Source organism: Festucalex cinctus, chromosome 5, assembly GCF_051991245.1.
Source record: "Festucalex cinctus isolate MCC-2025b chromosome 5, RoL_Fcin_1.0, whole genome shotgun sequence".
Classification (NCBI taxonomy): domain Eukaryota; kingdom Metazoa; phylum Chordata; class Actinopteri; order Syngnathiformes; family Syngnathidae; genus Festucalex; species Festucalex cinctus.
The window spans coordinates 21,306,524-21,322,771 of record NC_135415.1 but is presented as its reverse complement, the minus strand read 5'-3'; the positions used below and the strand labels follow the sequence as shown (position 1 = coordinate 21,322,771).

The window sequence follows — 16,248 nt, the reverse complement described above, 5'->3', positions numbered from 1 at the left end:
ATCACGTCACTAATGTATTATTTCCTGGGCAATGTAAAAATAAAAAGTCTTATGTTTGTCATTCACCCAGCTAGGTAGCGATATGCGACACTAACATTTCTTACAAATTCCGGACGTCATGTGCGCCATTTAACATATTTGCGTGTATAGGTTGATCCCCCTGGCGTATAAGGTGGTTGGTGGATTTAGATCATTGTTTTGGCTGTATTTTTGTGCGGCTATGGTAAAACGCTAATCCGCTAGCCTTATTGACGCCGTGAAGGCTGCTTGCCTGATAGGTAACGTAATATTTCGGGGGGGGATAAGTGTTGTCTGGTTATTTATAAGTGGCCATACATAGTGACGCTAATGTCATTAACCTTGTGCGCTGTGGTTTCGTCGACTCTTTGCAGACATCACTACGTGAGTGCGTGTTGTGGGTTGCGCCACCTTGTGGCGTATAAAGAGAAGTGCCATTGTTTTTCAACTCGGAAGTAAAAGCGCGGAGGTCGTCATGGGGAGCAAAGTCAGCTCCAAAATGGCTGCTCCCACCGCCAGAGTTATTCAGGTAACGTCTCGCTGTAATAACTTAACTTTTGGGCTACTGTACATGGCATATTCTCGTAAAGTTTATAAACGATACAGTAGAGTTTTGGTTGACGGGAATGATTGGCGAATTAGCACAGGGAGGGAGGCCTAGTTCGGTGACAAAAGTTGGTCGTACCCTTGTTGGTGTCCTTGTTTTCGACGTCAAAAACGCGTTTCCCTGAGTTAAAACAGCAGCCGTTAACCCATTTGGTATTTAAAATGCATCAAATTCAATTTATTTGTCAATGCGGGTAACGGATGTGATAGTGGTGTATTTAACTCAATTTTGGACTATAGCCCTCGCCTAAACAAAGAAAATGTAAGTTGCCTGACTAAAATGATCGTGAAAAACAACTGTGTACATAGTGACGTTTTCCGTGTCTTGTTTTATTTTCTTTTTACGGAATAATGATCAACTGGACACTTTTTCTTTTTTAAATAAGAAAAGGAAAAAATATATATTTTCCTAAATACTCTGACTCCATGCTTGAAGCAGTAGTGTTATTTGAACAGCCTATTTTTCATTGCATCAGATGTTTTTGCTTTCCTCAGGCTGTGCGGCCTCATGCACCCATGATTAAGTTTCCCAGCAGACAAGGCGTCCCGAAGCCTAATGGTGAGTGACAAGTGTCTTTTGCCAAAATGTGATATTAGATAAACCTTAGAAATGATTTATTTATTTTTAAGTTGTATCTTTTTTCCCAATGTATAGAAAGGACTATTAAACCAGTGGTGCTCCGTGTGGTACTGCTACATTTGATGTATAGGCTCCCTCTAGTGGTGTGACAATGAATTACTACCAAGAGCACTTCACTTGAATACACAAAAAGTTATTTCTTTCTTTTTTTTTTTTCTTTTTTTTTTCTTAAAAAAAAAAGAAAAGTTATTTCTATTTGATTTAGAAAGTTTGAGAGCCACTATATTGAACTGTTAAAGTAACAGACTTTAGGACTGTTGACGTCTTGCTTATTCTCATCACCTCATCTCCTGTTTTCTTTCTCATTCAGCCCAAGAAGCATTGAAAACGTTATTAGTCAACGTCCCACAACCCAACAGCTCCGGTTCGCCGTCACCTTCAGCGCCACCGCAAATATCAAGCCGAGTAACTTTGCCGCCTATTCCAGGCACACCCGACACGTTGGCATCCGTTCAGCTGCTCCCTGCAAGGTACCGTCGGAGACTGCTGGTGGTAGAAGAGATGGATTACATCCAGGTAAACTTGGTAATTGTTAAATGTGAGCGGTTATGACTAAATGTATTTCAAGCGATTGTTTTCTTGTTCCAGCGTGGTGGACCAGAGTGACGGCTCACATTACAATAACGGCAACCACAGTCCTTATCTATGGAGGTCATCATCTTGATGTTGCTTCTGTTTTTGGCACAAAAACTCAAAAGCCATGAGCACACAATTTAGAATTAAAATATCACACAAATCCACTCATAATGTACATATGTTTATTATTTGAGAGGTTTGTGTTTTGATGACCTTTTGAAGGACATTTTTAATGAACACTGGATGTTCTCCTGCATTGGCATTTTGCAGCAGATGGCTGCTTTTGCTTCTTGACAGTAGGTCATGATCTGAAGACATTACTCCAGAGTTCTTCCTGCTACTATATCCTGTATTTATCATAACGCTGAATCTGTTTGTTCCAATGTTGCATTTAAGTCATTAAAGCAATATTCTACTGTGGTGTGTTTTTGATGTAGAAGCAAAATAGGAAAACAATATACTTAGCATAAATGCAGTTATTTATTGTTCCCAACATGCTCTCTATGCTAACACTGAATATTCACTGTTGATAAGATCATTCACATCCATGTGGCAGGCTTTATAATAGGGGATGTGTAAAAAAAATAAAAATTACTCCAATAATGGCCTCATTGTAGCCATTGAATGAGATACTGTGCAGCATAGTATTGGCACATGTCTGACAGATTGTCAATTATCGACAACACTTCTTTGTATACAATTTGCTGTTATAGTTGTCCTTCCAGATGAAAGAAAAAAAAACAAACTCAGCCAGTATCAAACACGTAAGCTCCTGAATGAAAAGGTGCAATAGAAATAAAACACTGTTGATCACAAATGGCCACAACACTAAACACTGAGGTATGGTTGAAATTAAGTCAGTCAATAATTCATGTTTATGTATTTTTTTTCTCTCTCCCCCAACATATCTATTTTCTGTCGCTCAGTTTTTTGATGGTGCCAAAACTCCCAATTTTGGGTAGTGACAGATAAACTTTGTGTTTGGGAGGATCTAAAGTCTTTACTGCTTAGGGTGCCTTTTTTTTTCCCTTTAGATCAAACAATTTGTTAGTAATTTATTGTTATTGGTCAGGTTGGAAGATGAGTTTGAATCAATACTAAACTTATTGGGCGAACACAGTTTTTGTAAGGGGTGTCAATTACTTGCAGTTTCCCCACTTATTTGCAGCAGGGCTCCGTCCAACAGAAACACTGCACTGATCAGTTGCTCTGCTCTTCAACCTCCTCAAACGCGGGCAAGAAGTCAGCGATGGTGTCCACCACGTAGTCCGGCACCAAGCTCTGATACACCTCACTATTCCCGTACTGGTGGGCCTCTTCCATCTGAGACACCCCGGTGAGGGTGAGCATGGTGTCCAGGCCGCAGTTGGAGCCGAACAGCATGTCCGTCTCCAGGCGGTCGCCCACCATTAGGCACTGGGCCGGGTCCATGCCCGGAAACTGGCTGGAGATGCACTCGAACATGTAGCGGCTCGGCTTGCCGATCACCGTGGCCTTGCGGCCCGAGGCCACCTCCAGGGCTGCCATGAGGGACCCGGAACCTGCCGGGCAAGACAAAAACCAGGATGGATGAAAAAGTTAACTTCGCAACATAGACTTTCTGAATGAGTCAGATGAGATACTGGAATCGCGCCCCCAGTGACAAAACTATCAAGATTCCAAAATTAAAGGTCAAATTTAAGTAATTTTCCCAAAATAATTAATGTAAATGTCATCTTCCATGGCCCTATTAATCAGTTGTATGCTGTTACATTACGGCGCCACCCTCACATTTGTTTAAACGTTTTGCTGTTACATTGTGGGTCAAAATGATAAACAATTTTTTTTTTCTGCTAATGAAACAGTAAAGAAATGGTTCATTTCGACATATTGGCAATAAAAACACGATGAGCTGTAACAAAGTTTTTTTTTTCTGGATGCTTTTAGAAAACACTGAGCATACCAAGGGTCAAACTGACCCATTTTAATGTTGAAATGCAAATCATTATTTTTTTAATTGCTATGAAAATTCTCATAAATTAAAATAGTTTTAAATTTGACATATTTTCAATTAAAATGGTTACTAATGTTTTTTGGGGAATCGTTTTGGAACATTAAACATAGTCAAATTGTCCCATTTTGAAGTTGAAGAACTACAAATTAGTAGTCTTTTGCTACGAAATTTCTGATCAGTTAAAACTATTATGACACACTTTCAATTAAATTGGTTACTAATATTTATTGGAATGCTTTTGGAACATTAGACATAGCAGGGTCAAATTGACCAATTTCAAAGTTAAATAAGTACAAATGGTAGCATTTCAGGATGAAACTCGTTTATCATGGTTAATTTGACATATTTGCAACAAAAGTGGTTCATGTTTATTGGGATGCATTTTAATAAGTATAATCTGGATCAAATGGACCTGTGAATCTTATTGTTGTTCCTGAGAAACCAACAAGAGGGTTAAAATATAGAACAATGATCATTGCAGAACTTTGAGGTGGAGCTTTTTTAAACTGAAGCCACGTGAAGCAGTTACAAACCGCTTTTGGCAGGTGCGTCATTTTCTTATTCGCTGATTTTCGCTCTTCGCGGCAGGGCTCATCATAGCTAACGTGTGTTTATTGTTTAAAAATGGGATCCCCATTAGTTTTCACCGTGGTGAAAACTATTCTTCCTGTGTGCCGTGTAGTATTTCGAATAATATGTTGTAAAGACTATACAGTACTAAAATGGCTAACAATGCCCCTCGGCAGAGTGACCGGAGCACCACCTGGTAGTATCCTGCCGCTGGATAGCGGGTGCCAGGGGTCGTTGTCGGTAGCCAGGAACAAGCAGTTGGGGTCCTTCAGGTAGCACGACGCTTTGGCCAGCTTGAGAAAAGTCAGTTTGTCATCGTGGCCCACCAGTACCGCCTTGACGTCCGCGGCCAGGGCGCAGTCGTAAATGGTGGCGTCCGGCTCGTCCGCCTCCTCCACGCAGGGGATTCCCGCTTCCCGGAGCTCGTCCCGGAGTCCGTCGCAGCCGACGACGAACACCTGACCGCGGAGCTTGGCCACGTCCCGCAGGTAGAGGGCCGAGCAGTAGGACGAGCTGAAGATGTGCTCCAGCGTGACGGCGGTGAAGCCCAGCCGGTAGAACTTGTGGACGTACTTCTCGCGCGGCCTGGTCGAGTTGTTGGTGACGAACACGACGTTTTTGCCCTGACTCATCAACGAGTTGACCACCTGGGCCGCGCCCGCCACGGCCTTCTCGCCGTGCCACAGGACCCCGTCGCAGTCGAACAGGAAGAACTCCTTCGCCTCCAGGAGACCTCGAATCTGCGCACCGCCGATTTTCCGGCAGGCTTTGAAGCCGAAGGTGGCCGCCATGGCGGAGTTGTCCTCGACCTCTTCCGTGTTTCACCTCCGAGCGAGTCGCCGTGTTGGGAGCAGGACCATAATAATGCGTTTGACGGGGGAGAACTACGGCAGCGTGGCCGTCCGTCGTTAAATCACATTGCAGAGAGGACCTTGGTGATGTTACGTACCATCTTGCAGCCACAGGAAGGAAGCTTGACGTATAGCCACGCCCATCTGGTCAAATTTCGACCAATCGGATTGCAAAGGCGCTTTAACCAGGAACGTAGGACGGCATAACGAGAAACCTTTTTCTCCGTGAAACCGACGTCTAAAATCAACTCTGTTATTTGAACTATTTAACAATTACACATCAGACGGATTATATATATTTGTTTTCAAATGTGAAGTATTTTTTGTTTGTTTTATTGTCTTTTGCCTGCATTTAATCCTCCTTTCAATTTTACTCACTGTCATTTGATACTTTTCACTGTAATGTTAACCGTAACAAAAAAAAAAGTAAAGCAAGTCAACTGGTTTGGCTGATCTTTAATTGTTAATGAAAAATAAAATAAATATGAATTACAATTAATGGTGTACAAAATTAGACGACTGTGCCATTGTAAATCCATTCACACATTCTTACGAAGGAGCCTTGGATCTTCAATTAACCCAACATGCATGTTTTTGTATTGTGTGAGGTACTTTCTGTTTCATTATGATTCAAATGTGTGAAATACAGTAAGTCCGGTTTGCTTTCGGTGTCGATATCTCCTCAATTGTTGTACCTGTAGTGCATGTAACTTGTACAAAAACATACTTTGATCAGGCATAGGACACAAACGTCAATATGACAGACGTCCTGGGCCTGGCTGGTCCAAAAAAACCCCAAAAACAAACACACAACAAAAATACTAAAAAAAATAATAATAATAATAATAAAAAACCTACAAATTTTATGACTGTAGAATTGTTACAAATTATTGTTACTTTAGGTATTATGGTTAGTCTCAATAAAACCTACATGACCACGATTTTAACCCAAATTCTCAGAACTGTGAGGCAAATATGCTAAATACTAGGGAACCTTGCTTCCCTATTTTCCATAATCTTGTTTAAATATTAACCAGTGAATTTTATAGGCAGCTAAAGTTAAAGCAAATTAAGTATTCTTTCAATGTCACAGCACATGTTCCACACCACTAGATGGCGCTAATTGCACATAATTGGAGTTTGGACCTTTTGAGTCAAGATATCACGTAATCCACTTGTCTCACAAGTTGAAACTCACAAGATTTTACCTTCTAATCTCGGCTCAAGCCTTCCTGTGTGGAGTTTGCATTTTCTAATATAAAGTGAATTAATGTGTTATCATTATAAAACGTCTATTGACTGTACAGACATTGTTTTAAGTCACATTTTAGCATTATTAATTCAATTGTCATGCAAGTGTGTGACCTGACGTTAACCATGGCATGCACTAACTAACTAACTGAATGAATGAATGAATACATTAATTTAAAAAAGAAAGGGAAATGATACATCACAACATATTTCTTCACATTTCATCACTGGTACCCATCTGCCGCGACATTGTAAAAGTAGAAAAGCCAAAGAAAAATTACAGTTTTACTTATAAGAAGTGAACACTGCTTGCTCACATTAAGTCCTCCTAAACTCAATGCAGTATCTACTTACCTTATGTAGTGTTTATATATATATATATATATATATATATATATATATATATATATATATATATATATATATATATATATATATATATATATATATATACACACACACATGCATACATACATACTGACACGATTATACACAAGTTACACAAAAATATAATTCAGCGTGAAATCTGGGTCTATGAAATTCAACTCGGACCGAGTATCCTGAATTGCAACAGGTGGATACACAGGTTAATTGTACCGTCATCTAGTGGAAGAACATTTAATTGATTTATTTTTATTCCTGGAGCACACCTGATTATCACTCACAAACACTAATAATTCCACGGCATAGTTGCTGCAGAAAGTTCATTGGAAGTCAAAATTATATGCTCCCACCTTTGGTACGTTCCAATATAGAAAGATTTATACTATATTAAAGTTTGAAACATCGTGATATTCAGAGTAGACATGATTATTGTGTGACCTTAAGACACTATTGGCCATGGCTAAATGGGGGCCTAGTGATGGACTTTGGTGCTAGGCATGAGTCCACTATAAAAGCTTCTTTGGTCACATCAGTGGTTAGCAGTAAATCTAGCTAGCTAAGTTGTTATGGTTATACTCTTCATACAGCACAATTTACAGAACAGCTTGATTGTTTAAATTCCTAAGCGGGTAATGCGGCGGACAAGCCCACCACCTGTTAGCCCAGTGGGAAAAGAAAACTTCAATTCCCAAATGCCCTTTCTTATTCTTTATGGCCAAACAGTAATACTGAAATACAGCAAATACATTTACTCATTCACTGCCAGCCATTTCAGAAAATTTCAAAATTTTCAATACCCTCGCGATATTACGTTCAATAATTATATATAAGCCGAATCTACCAAATGACAGAACAGAATAGAATACTTTTTGCCCCGTCCCGATGTTTTATAATTAACAGTAGAAAAATGTAGGTTTGCCAAAATACAGCCATTTCTCCCATGGACTCAGAAACTGTTTATTTCGTATAAAATGGGGCAATGATGTCATCTACCGGTGATTGGGCATCAGTAAAGTTGTTTCCAAGTTTGACATTTACAGTGGCGCATAATCAGATTCTCCCCCATCTATTCCCGCTCTAAAAAATATATAATTGACAAGTATACTTGTCAAAGGCCGTGAATGAGTTAAAATAAACCCTGACAGTTTGTATACAAAGACTTAAAATGGACACTTTTGCTATATATTTTGTAATTTTTGTTTTGATAAAAGTACACTTTATTTTGTTGTTGACAAAAAATGTTTGTTTATTTATTTAATAATAATAATAATAATAATAATAATAATAATAAATAATAATAATAATAATAATAATAAATAGAGATGCTAGATGAAATAGCATACATTTTTTTTCATTGGGGTGTGGTTTCACACATTGAGTAAACGTGGCAAATATACTGTAGAAGACATTTAATTTCATTCAAAAGGAGAGCTAATTTCAGTATTGCATTGCAGCTGTGTTGCAATACAGGCAATGAATCACTGCACATTACCACACTGACTTTATTGTGTGTGTGAAGAAGCAGATCATAGACGTGTGAACATGTTGTTTTATTCCACGAATTGTATTGTTTTTCTTCTTTAACATTTCGTGCCAACTGCTTTTCAGATTCTTCCCCTCCTCTCGTCTAATTTGTTTGCTTTCATTCCTCTTCTGCTTCATTGCCATTCCATCTTTTGTTTTTTTCCTCCTTTGCCATTATTATCTGTCCCCCCGCTTGCTGTTATATTATGCTTGGGCCCGTTTTGCCCGGCCCACTTGGGATTGCGTGCGAGGCAGAGGAAGACATACTGGCACCTGCAACTGCCAGACAAATGAAAGGAAGAGATGGCATGAAGGATTGGACAGCTGAATGGGGGAGAGAGAGAGAGTGAGAGAGAGAACATGCCGTTCTAATTGGTCATTCTTTCCTTGCTAATTTATCTTTTCCCCCCAACACAGATGTAAGGGGTGGGAAGAAGGGCAAAGGAAGGGAAAGGGGGGGTCCTCCAAGACCTTTTCTGCTCTCCACTGCCGAGTGAGCGCTGACCGTGAACATTGCCGGGCCTTGTGTAGGAGTGGGAAGCAGACCGTGCCAACAAGCAGGGGAGGCCGCGGGGGTCGGAGTTGAGGCCTGCAGGTGTGAGTGCCAAAAGAAGAGCCTCCAGGCCACATGGCTACCCGGTGCCGCAATGCCACCCCCCCAACTATGCGCACGCACACTAACAATGGTGCACACTGGTGGGCTTATGTGGGTATTTGTGCAAAAAGTGTGCCCCCCCTGCTTGTAGCACAGTCAGGTCAAAGTAGCACGGAGGTGTGGGACAATGCAGCAGTGCTGTACAAAGATGTCTGTGTCCAGTGGTGGGAAGTAACAAAGAAGAATTATGTCAGTACTGTAATTAAATAGATTATGCAGGTATATGTACTTTGATTATTATTTTTTTGACTTATGACTTTTGTGAGACTGTCTTGAAATATAAGTGTTTCAGACCGTCACCACTAGATGGCACTTTGCCAACTGCCAGTTGAGCTCATAGAAGAAGAACAAGGGCTGACAAAACGTTAGGTACAGTCATGTGATGTCAGTTTATGGATTGAAAATTAGCTCCGTTGCTTCCAAAGAGTACCGAACAGTTTACTCACAAACACATTTTCACAAATAGGCTGCGACTTAAGATTTATTTGGTTGTGTGATAGATGGACCGCCACTCCACAAACAGCCAAGTACTTGTAGGCAAGCCATTTTAAAGTCAATTTTCCAAAATAAGTTACCTTTAAAATGTTACCGTATTTTTCGCACTATAAGGCGCACCTAAAAGCCTTCAATTTCTTAAAAAGCTGACCATGCGCCTTATAATCCAGTGCGCCTTATATATGGATCAATATTGAGCCGCAACAGGTCTCGCTGTCAAGACGCTATCGGTGACCCTGCACGATCGGTGACGCGCATGCGCAGAAGATCCCACCATCTTGGATCGCTAGCTAATACTAACACTTTACCTCAGAGAAAATAATAAAACAGCTGTTTATTCATTTTGGGAGTGAATGGAGTTGTCAGAAATATGGTTTGTAATCTATTAATAAAGTTTGACTGACCTATCTGACTGTTTTGTTGACATTCCCTTTAGCGCAGCACCATCTAATGGATACATAACGTAACCCCAGCCTCTACTGTAGCGCCTTATATATGGAAAAGGTTTTAAAATATGTCATTTATTGAAGGTGCGCCTTGTAATGCGGTGCGCCTTATATATGGAAAGGGTTTTAAAATATGTCATTCATTGGAGGTGCGCCTTATAATGCGGTGCACCTTATAGTGAGGAAAATACGGTACTTAAAACATTCCCTGCATTAATAGATGATTTCGAAATCCAAACAAATCAGACTTGTGGTCAACGTTTGAGGTTCCACTGAGACTTGGAATCATTTTATTTAAATATAGTGTTTTCAAGACTTTTGGTCATGCAAAGATCGACTACATCAACATTATTGGCTTGAGGTCCCATGTTCGATTCCCTTGAGCAAGGCACCTGATTCAGTAATGAGTGATTTAGACAGAAGGGTTCACCAGAAGACCAAAATGAGTGCTACTATTGTATTTTTTTACTGTCACCTTTGCTTGTCTTGCTCTTGCAGAAAATCCAAAAGAGAAGGACGGACCCGCCGAGACCCATCAGGACGAGGGCGAGCAGATCCAGCAGGCATCTCTGGTACCAAGGCTGCTGCAGTGAGGCCGGCCACAGATGAGCTCCACCTCCGCTGTGCAGGATGTGCTCCACCCACTTCACAAGTCGAAGTGCGGGCGGCACGGGGTGCGATCTGTGGATGCGGCTGAGGGCCAATGCTGCCGACTTGAACCTAAAGAGAGGGTGAGGAATCATGAGAAGAACAGATGGTTGATAAGTAATTTGTCTTTTTTTTTTTCATGAAATTTGCTTGCTTGCAAATCCATGCACGCACCTGACATCCCGCACGACAGTCTGGATGGTGGAGCTCAGCAGCTTGCCGGTGATCCTGGTGGGGCTGATGGCGAGGCCCAGGCCCTTCGCTTCAGCCTTCACCACATTGTCAAACTGATCTCCAAACAGGGGGATGCCCAGGATGGGAACGGCATGATACACCGCCTGAAGAAGACTGTTCTGACCACCGTGCGTGATGAAGAGGCGCACCTTGTCATGTCCTTGGAAGAATTGGGAATTTTAATTTGGGGGAAAAAAACACGATAAATAAACTCAAATCTTATCAATAATCTTATCAACATCTAATACAGTATTTTATGATTTGATCATTTTTCAACTGTACTGTATAATGAAATGGACAAACACCAAGCAAGTCATTGAGAGGCAGCCAGTCCACGAGTAGAAGATTAGAAGGTTTGCTCAGGTGAGGCGGCCAACGCTCACAGTCGTATCTGAAAGCAAAAAGAAGCATCAAGATCAAAACACAGTTTTTGTGTGAGTGCACACACCGTGACAAGCTTGTACCTCCAGATCACGCCCTGCGGGATTACGGAGAAGCCATCCACCAGCTCCACCAGAAGCCGGTCCACAGACACGGAAGAGACCATCGAGCCTAAGGCCACGATGATGAAACCCGACTCTCCGAAACTGGAGATCCACGAGTCAAGATCCTGCAAGTATTATTTATAATGCATTAATTTCTTTTCACAATTGAAAAGACTGTGACCCATCACCAGTGAAATGGAATTCCTCGGAATTCTGTCAAACTAACTAACTCTAGCTAACCTCTAATCTGTGCATACAGGTCAGCTAAATGCAACACTACAGCCTAATTTAACCAAATTCAACCAATGTACTTGGTTGTTTAATTTCACACTTAATGGGTGAGCAGGCACTCCAGAGATCCAACTATTTTTGTCTAAAAATAATGAGTAAACTACTGTAATATGCTACACATTAGAATGTATTGTTATGACGAGCACTGACCTGCTCCAGAGGCTCTGCGGGTTTATTGAGGAGCCCCCCCGTCAATACGGTGGCAGGCAGAAGTGGCTGCGGAAACTCCAGCGAAAAGTCGGTGTTGAAGGCCCAGAGTTCTGCCTTCTGGTGGAACTCATCCAGGCCACCAGGGGGCGAGCCCGAGGCGAGGTGTCGCTCGGCTACGTCCTTGAAAATGGACCAGATAATTTTCTGACCTTTCCACAAGAAGCAGACAAAAATTTGGGATGATGTTAGAATAGTTTACTGTATTCTTATGAGAATGTTAAAAAAGCGTACAGTGGAACCTCAAAATTATAATGTCACACAGTTTGTTATGGACGCAGATGAGTGAATAGATCATGCCACTGCTGTCCTGATCCTGTTAATGTTGTCTGTTTTTGTTGTCATTATTTATTCTTTTATTTTGTATATCGTCTGAGTGTACAAAAAAAGTGAATAAATAACATTGTATGTATCCTTACCTACAGTCCCCAGGAGAGAGCAGATAAAGTTTTTTGCACGACCCCAAATGTCCATGCGGTCCGACAACTGGGAGCTGAAAGCCGGCACTGAGGAGATGGAGGCGGGGATGGCAATGGACAGAGGCCCGTTCAGAGAGCCTGGATAAAAGGCGATGTAGGGGACACCTGGATGAGGTAAAAATGGGCGTGGAATGAAATTTTCGGAGTTTTGTAAGACAACATGTAATAATGAATCACAGAGCTCCAAGTACCGAGTTTGTGCGCTACGATGAATGAGCAGGGGTTAAAAGCATCCAGGATAGCGACGTCATATTGCTCCTTCTGGAGGAATGTTATTTGCTCTTTGTCCCCTAAGAGCTTGTCGCACTGATAAGAAAGGTGGCCCATGAAATTTAAAAATCCATTAAAGCTTTCCCTGTAGGAGGACATTTTGTTTGACTCCAAACCATAGCAGTAACAAATGTGTGGGTGACATCTACCACTCATAAAATGGATGTAAAAAGGATCTCAAAAGTGTAGTACCGGCCAAGTAAAAACTGTGCTTGTTGTTCCAAGAACCAGCTGTTGTATTGCTTTATGTAATCCTCTCCTAGGGACCAGGTGCTGGTCTGGTAACTGCCATTGCGAGCAGCATAGGACAAACCTGGCAGATGTGATTTTAGATTAAAAAATAGTACAAATCAGAAAAATAGCACAATACTCTGAAACAATACCCGTTATGAGAGGATTGCCCAGCTGCAGGAGCATGCGGACCTCGTGCCCGTGCAGGTGGAAGTTATGGGATATCTCGTCAAACAACAAGTAGTGGCTTCCTCCTGCGGGAAAGACGGCATCAATAACTGCTGGGCTCGTAGAAACTCACGGACCACTTTATTAGGTACACCTAATGGCAACAAATTAAGTGGGAAAATACTAAGGGTGTCACGATTTCGATTTTTTATCGAAATCGATCGAAATTACGTCACGATTTCGAGCATCGAAATAGAAGAGAGGACACACGACGCCCGGCTCGTCAAGGGGAAGGGAAGTAACACAATAACAGAAAATATAGAGTAGATAAACACGGGTCGACTTTAACATCTGAGTAGTTTTAATTGAAATTTCAGGCAGGGGTTTGACAAGGGAGTGAAAGTGGAAGGTGAACAAATAATAACCGCATTTGACAGAACTGACAGAACGGAGGAGAAACAACAATAACCAATAGGGGTATAATACACGGATACACAATAGCGTCGCGCTGGCACAGTCGTCCAATCGGAGTGTCGCGCTGGCACAGTCGTCCAATCGGAGTGTCGCGCTGGCACAGTCCTCCAATCAGAGTGTCGCGCTGGCGCATTCAAACTGAAGTACCATTATACGGGCACCAGCCGACACAAACACACACATACATACTAGGGGAGCGGAGCCGGCGGCGAAAACAAGTGGGAAAACAACGGTCCAACCAACTATTTCATCCTCATTTACAGTGAAACTTCCACACACTTCAGCTCGCGCGAAACGCCAGATCCATAGGTCTATTTATAGCAGCAGACCTGCAGCCTTGGAAAACGCTGGATTCAAACATTTAATTAGTGTACTTGAACCACGCTACAGTATGCCCAGCAACTGTAAATGTTGGGATATAGTTTGTTCAGGCTGTATTTGTTCCATGACTTTGGATACAATATATTTTTTGTTGTTGTTGCACATTGCACATTATTTTAAGAGGAACGCACAGCACACTGTTGTAACCAAAAACAGTCAATAGATGGCAGGCACCCACTGTGACTTTTTGTTTTTGTTTTTTAATTTTTTATTTTACACTTCAGTAAGAACAAGACGGTTAACTTTATATTGTAAATAAATTCTTTGAATTTGATCATTCCTGCCTAATGTCAATTATCATATATTACATAAATTTACACAAAAATAATATGGAAATTGCATCACCTATATGTAGCCGATCTTTTGAAATAAGATTTACTGTACAATGAATAGAACCAATGATCATAGACTAGCCTTAGCCTACAGAAGCATATGCCTCTGTGTTATAAAGTGGGGGAGCGGAAAAAAAAAAAAAAAAAAAAATCGAAAAAAAAATCGAATCGTGACCCCAAAATCGAAATTTAAATCGAATCGTGGAGTTGGCGAATCGTGACACCCCTAGTCAAAATACACAACCTGTTTTTATCCATCTCTGGGGGCGGCCATTTTGACAATTGCTGTTGACTAAAAATTACATCATACTGCCTCAGGTAACGACCGTCATGGCTCACCTGTTTTCTGAGTTTGCTCATGTAAAATTTGTATGCTGAGCCTTTAAGGCGCTGTGATGTCATTTCCAGTCAAGTGACAAAATGGTGGCCCCGAGATGGATAAAAACATGGTGGATTTTCCTGTTCAACTAATATTCCACAAATGATCAGAATACTGTATTTAGACTAGTGGTGGTGCAGAGAACATATTGCAAAAAGATATTTTATGATTTGACATCCCATTTTACATGTACTTAGGGACCTTTTTGGAATGTGGGAGGAACTCACTTGGTCTTCCGGGTCAATAAACTATTTAACACACCAGGCAAAAAATACTAAAAAGATGACTAAAATAAGAACAGAACAAGCCAATTATTATTTCTTATTATAAGTCAAATGTCTTTTCTTTCCCCACATTTAAAATTTTTCTCAGAATATTAAACTGCAAAATATTTTTCCAAGTGCCCAGAGTGTTCCTCAATGAAAATACACCCATTTCAAAAAAATAAAACACATTATATAATTTCCTGTGTCATTTTTCTTTCTGTTCTTTTGTTGGCTAGTTAAGAAGAAACGGGAGAGGGAAAAAGCATGACAATGACTGCTCCCCTACTCACCAATTAGGCAGACAGTCAGGATCTTGGCAGACTGGAGCAGTGGGAGAGCCAACAGCCAGCACATCCAAACCACAAGCCCCATGTCGTTGGTGCCACCCTGATCTGCGGCCAAAGTCCCGTAAATAGTCTTCCAGTTCAAAAATAAACTGTAATGAAAGCGTTCTCGTGCGAGTGTCTGCCTTGTAAAACTCACAGTAAAATTATAATTGTTGACTGAAGCAGGCAGAATGACAATGGGAAAACAATTCCACGCACAAGAAAGCCAAGGAATGCAAAAAATAAGCAGAGTAGAAAAAAAGACATCACATTAAATTCAGAGTCAAGCTGAAGAAAGGGAGAAGGCGGCAACAATTGTCTGGGTGTCACTTTGCTTGGCTGTCAATGTAAATTAATGGAAAAATTCCGACCTTAAGGCGCTGATCCTTGTCATTCAGGAGTCGGCACGCTGGTCTGAGTGCGTGGTTCTCTCCACATAACACATTAGCCTCTCCGTTTTTCTCCTAAAAGTCAGACACTGACATGTCTACCAGCATTGGACCTGCAGTGTTAATGAAAGGGAGGGACCAGGAGGAGGGGCAGCGGCAAAAGGGGGGCTCAGAGTCCCCCAAAGCACGTCTTTAATCAAATTGGATAAATGGGAATGTTAACTAAAGTCAACACAATAAAAATTCATTATTAGCCAACTTTGCCTGCACTTACATTCCTGTTTTTGTCAAAATGTCATTTGTTGGGTAATTTTAGTTTTAAAATAATGCTTTAATGAAATGTTTGTTTTGCTGATTACTGGATTGATTGGAAGGGGCGCAGCAGTAGGTAGGACAGCGCATCCCGACTAAATGAGCTACAATAGGCTTGCGGGTGCTCCGGAAGGTCGCTGCTGGCAAGTGAGGCTTGACATGTAGGTTATCCTGGACAATGCGCTCATTGTGGATGCAAACCGATGCTCCTCTCTGTCAGAGAGGTCATTAAAAAAACAAGTGAATCAGAAAAACTGCTGGAGTGTTTCAGGAAAGGTCAGTTCCGTCATGGCTGATGTTTTCAGGCAGCCTGCTTCGTCACTTCACTCGTCAACTATATGCGTTGAAACTATAGAATGTTCAACTC

General features: G+C 41.2%; 3 protein-coding genes across 8 annotated transcripts; 1 reads left to right on the top strand and 2 right to left on the bottom strand.

The window, feature by feature from the left end:
* The first annotated feature begins 23 nt into the window (after positions 1 to 23).
* On the top strand, positions 24 to 2,256 carry kgd4 (alpha-ketoglutarate dehydrogenase subunit 4). 3 transcript variants are annotated; one of them, XM_077522220.1, is made up of 5 exons: positions 24 to 278; positions 393 to 547; positions 1,120 to 1,183; positions 1,575 to 1,780; positions 1,853 to 2,256. In XM_077522220.1, the coding sequence occupies exons 2-5, from the start codon at positions 494 to 496 to the stop codon at positions 1,868 to 1,870; spliced, it is 342 nt and encodes a 113-aa protein (XP_077378346.1). In that variant the 5' UTR covers positions 24 to 278; positions 393 to 493; the 3' UTR covers positions 1,871 to 2,256. The 3 variants fall into 3 exon arrangements, with proteins under 3 accessions (XP_077378346.1, XP_077378348.1, XP_077378347.1); XM_077522222.1 differs by having other exon boundaries at positions 25 to 172; XM_077522221.1 differs by lacking the exon at positions 24 to 278 and having other exon boundaries at positions 301 to 547.
* A 45-nt stretch (positions 2,257 to 2,301) lies between these two features.
* On the bottom strand, positions 2,302 to 5,410 carry pdxp (pyridoxal (pyridoxine, vitamin B6) phosphatase). The gene is made up of 2 exons (XM_077522218.1): positions 4,597 to 5,410; positions 2,302 to 3,381 (listed from the first exon to the last, which is right to left on the bottom strand). Exons 1-2 carry the CDS (start codon positions 5,192 to 5,194, stop codon positions 3,041 to 3,043), a joined length of 939 nt encoding a protein of 312 aa, XP_077378344.1. The 5' UTR covers positions 5,195 to 5,410; the 3' UTR covers positions 2,302 to 3,040.
* Positions 5,411 to 8,325: 2,915 nt separating this feature from the next.
* On the bottom strand, positions 8,326 to 16,122 carry LOC144018689 (UDP-glucuronosyltransferase 3A1-like). Of its 4 annotated transcripts, XM_077521142.1 has the most exons (13): positions 15,552 to 16,122; positions 15,338 to 15,357; positions 15,145 to 15,246; positions 13,007 to 13,108; positions 12,816 to 12,936; positions 12,545 to 12,708; positions 12,294 to 12,458; positions 11,818 to 12,026; positions 11,356 to 11,501; positions 11,197 to 11,282; positions 10,832 to 11,051; positions 10,485 to 10,729; positions 8,326 to 8,692 (listed from the first exon to the last, which is right to left on the bottom strand). In XM_077521142.1, the coding sequence occupies exons 3-13, from the start codon at positions 15,224 to 15,226 to the stop codon at positions 8,613 to 8,615; spliced, it is 1,620 nt and encodes a 539-aa protein (XP_077377268.1). In that variant the 5' UTR covers positions 15,227 to 15,246; positions 15,338 to 15,357; positions 15,552 to 16,122; the 3' UTR covers positions 8,326 to 8,612. The 4 variants fall into 4 exon arrangements, with proteins under 4 accessions (XP_077377268.1, XP_077377266.1, XP_077377265.1 ...); XM_077521140.1 differs by having other exon boundaries at positions 15,338 to 16,122; XM_077521139.1 differs by lacking the exon at positions 15,338 to 15,357 and having other exon boundaries at positions 15,145 to 15,290; positions 15,552 to 16,121.
* Between the last annotated feature and the right edge of the window lie 126 nt (positions 16,123 to 16,248).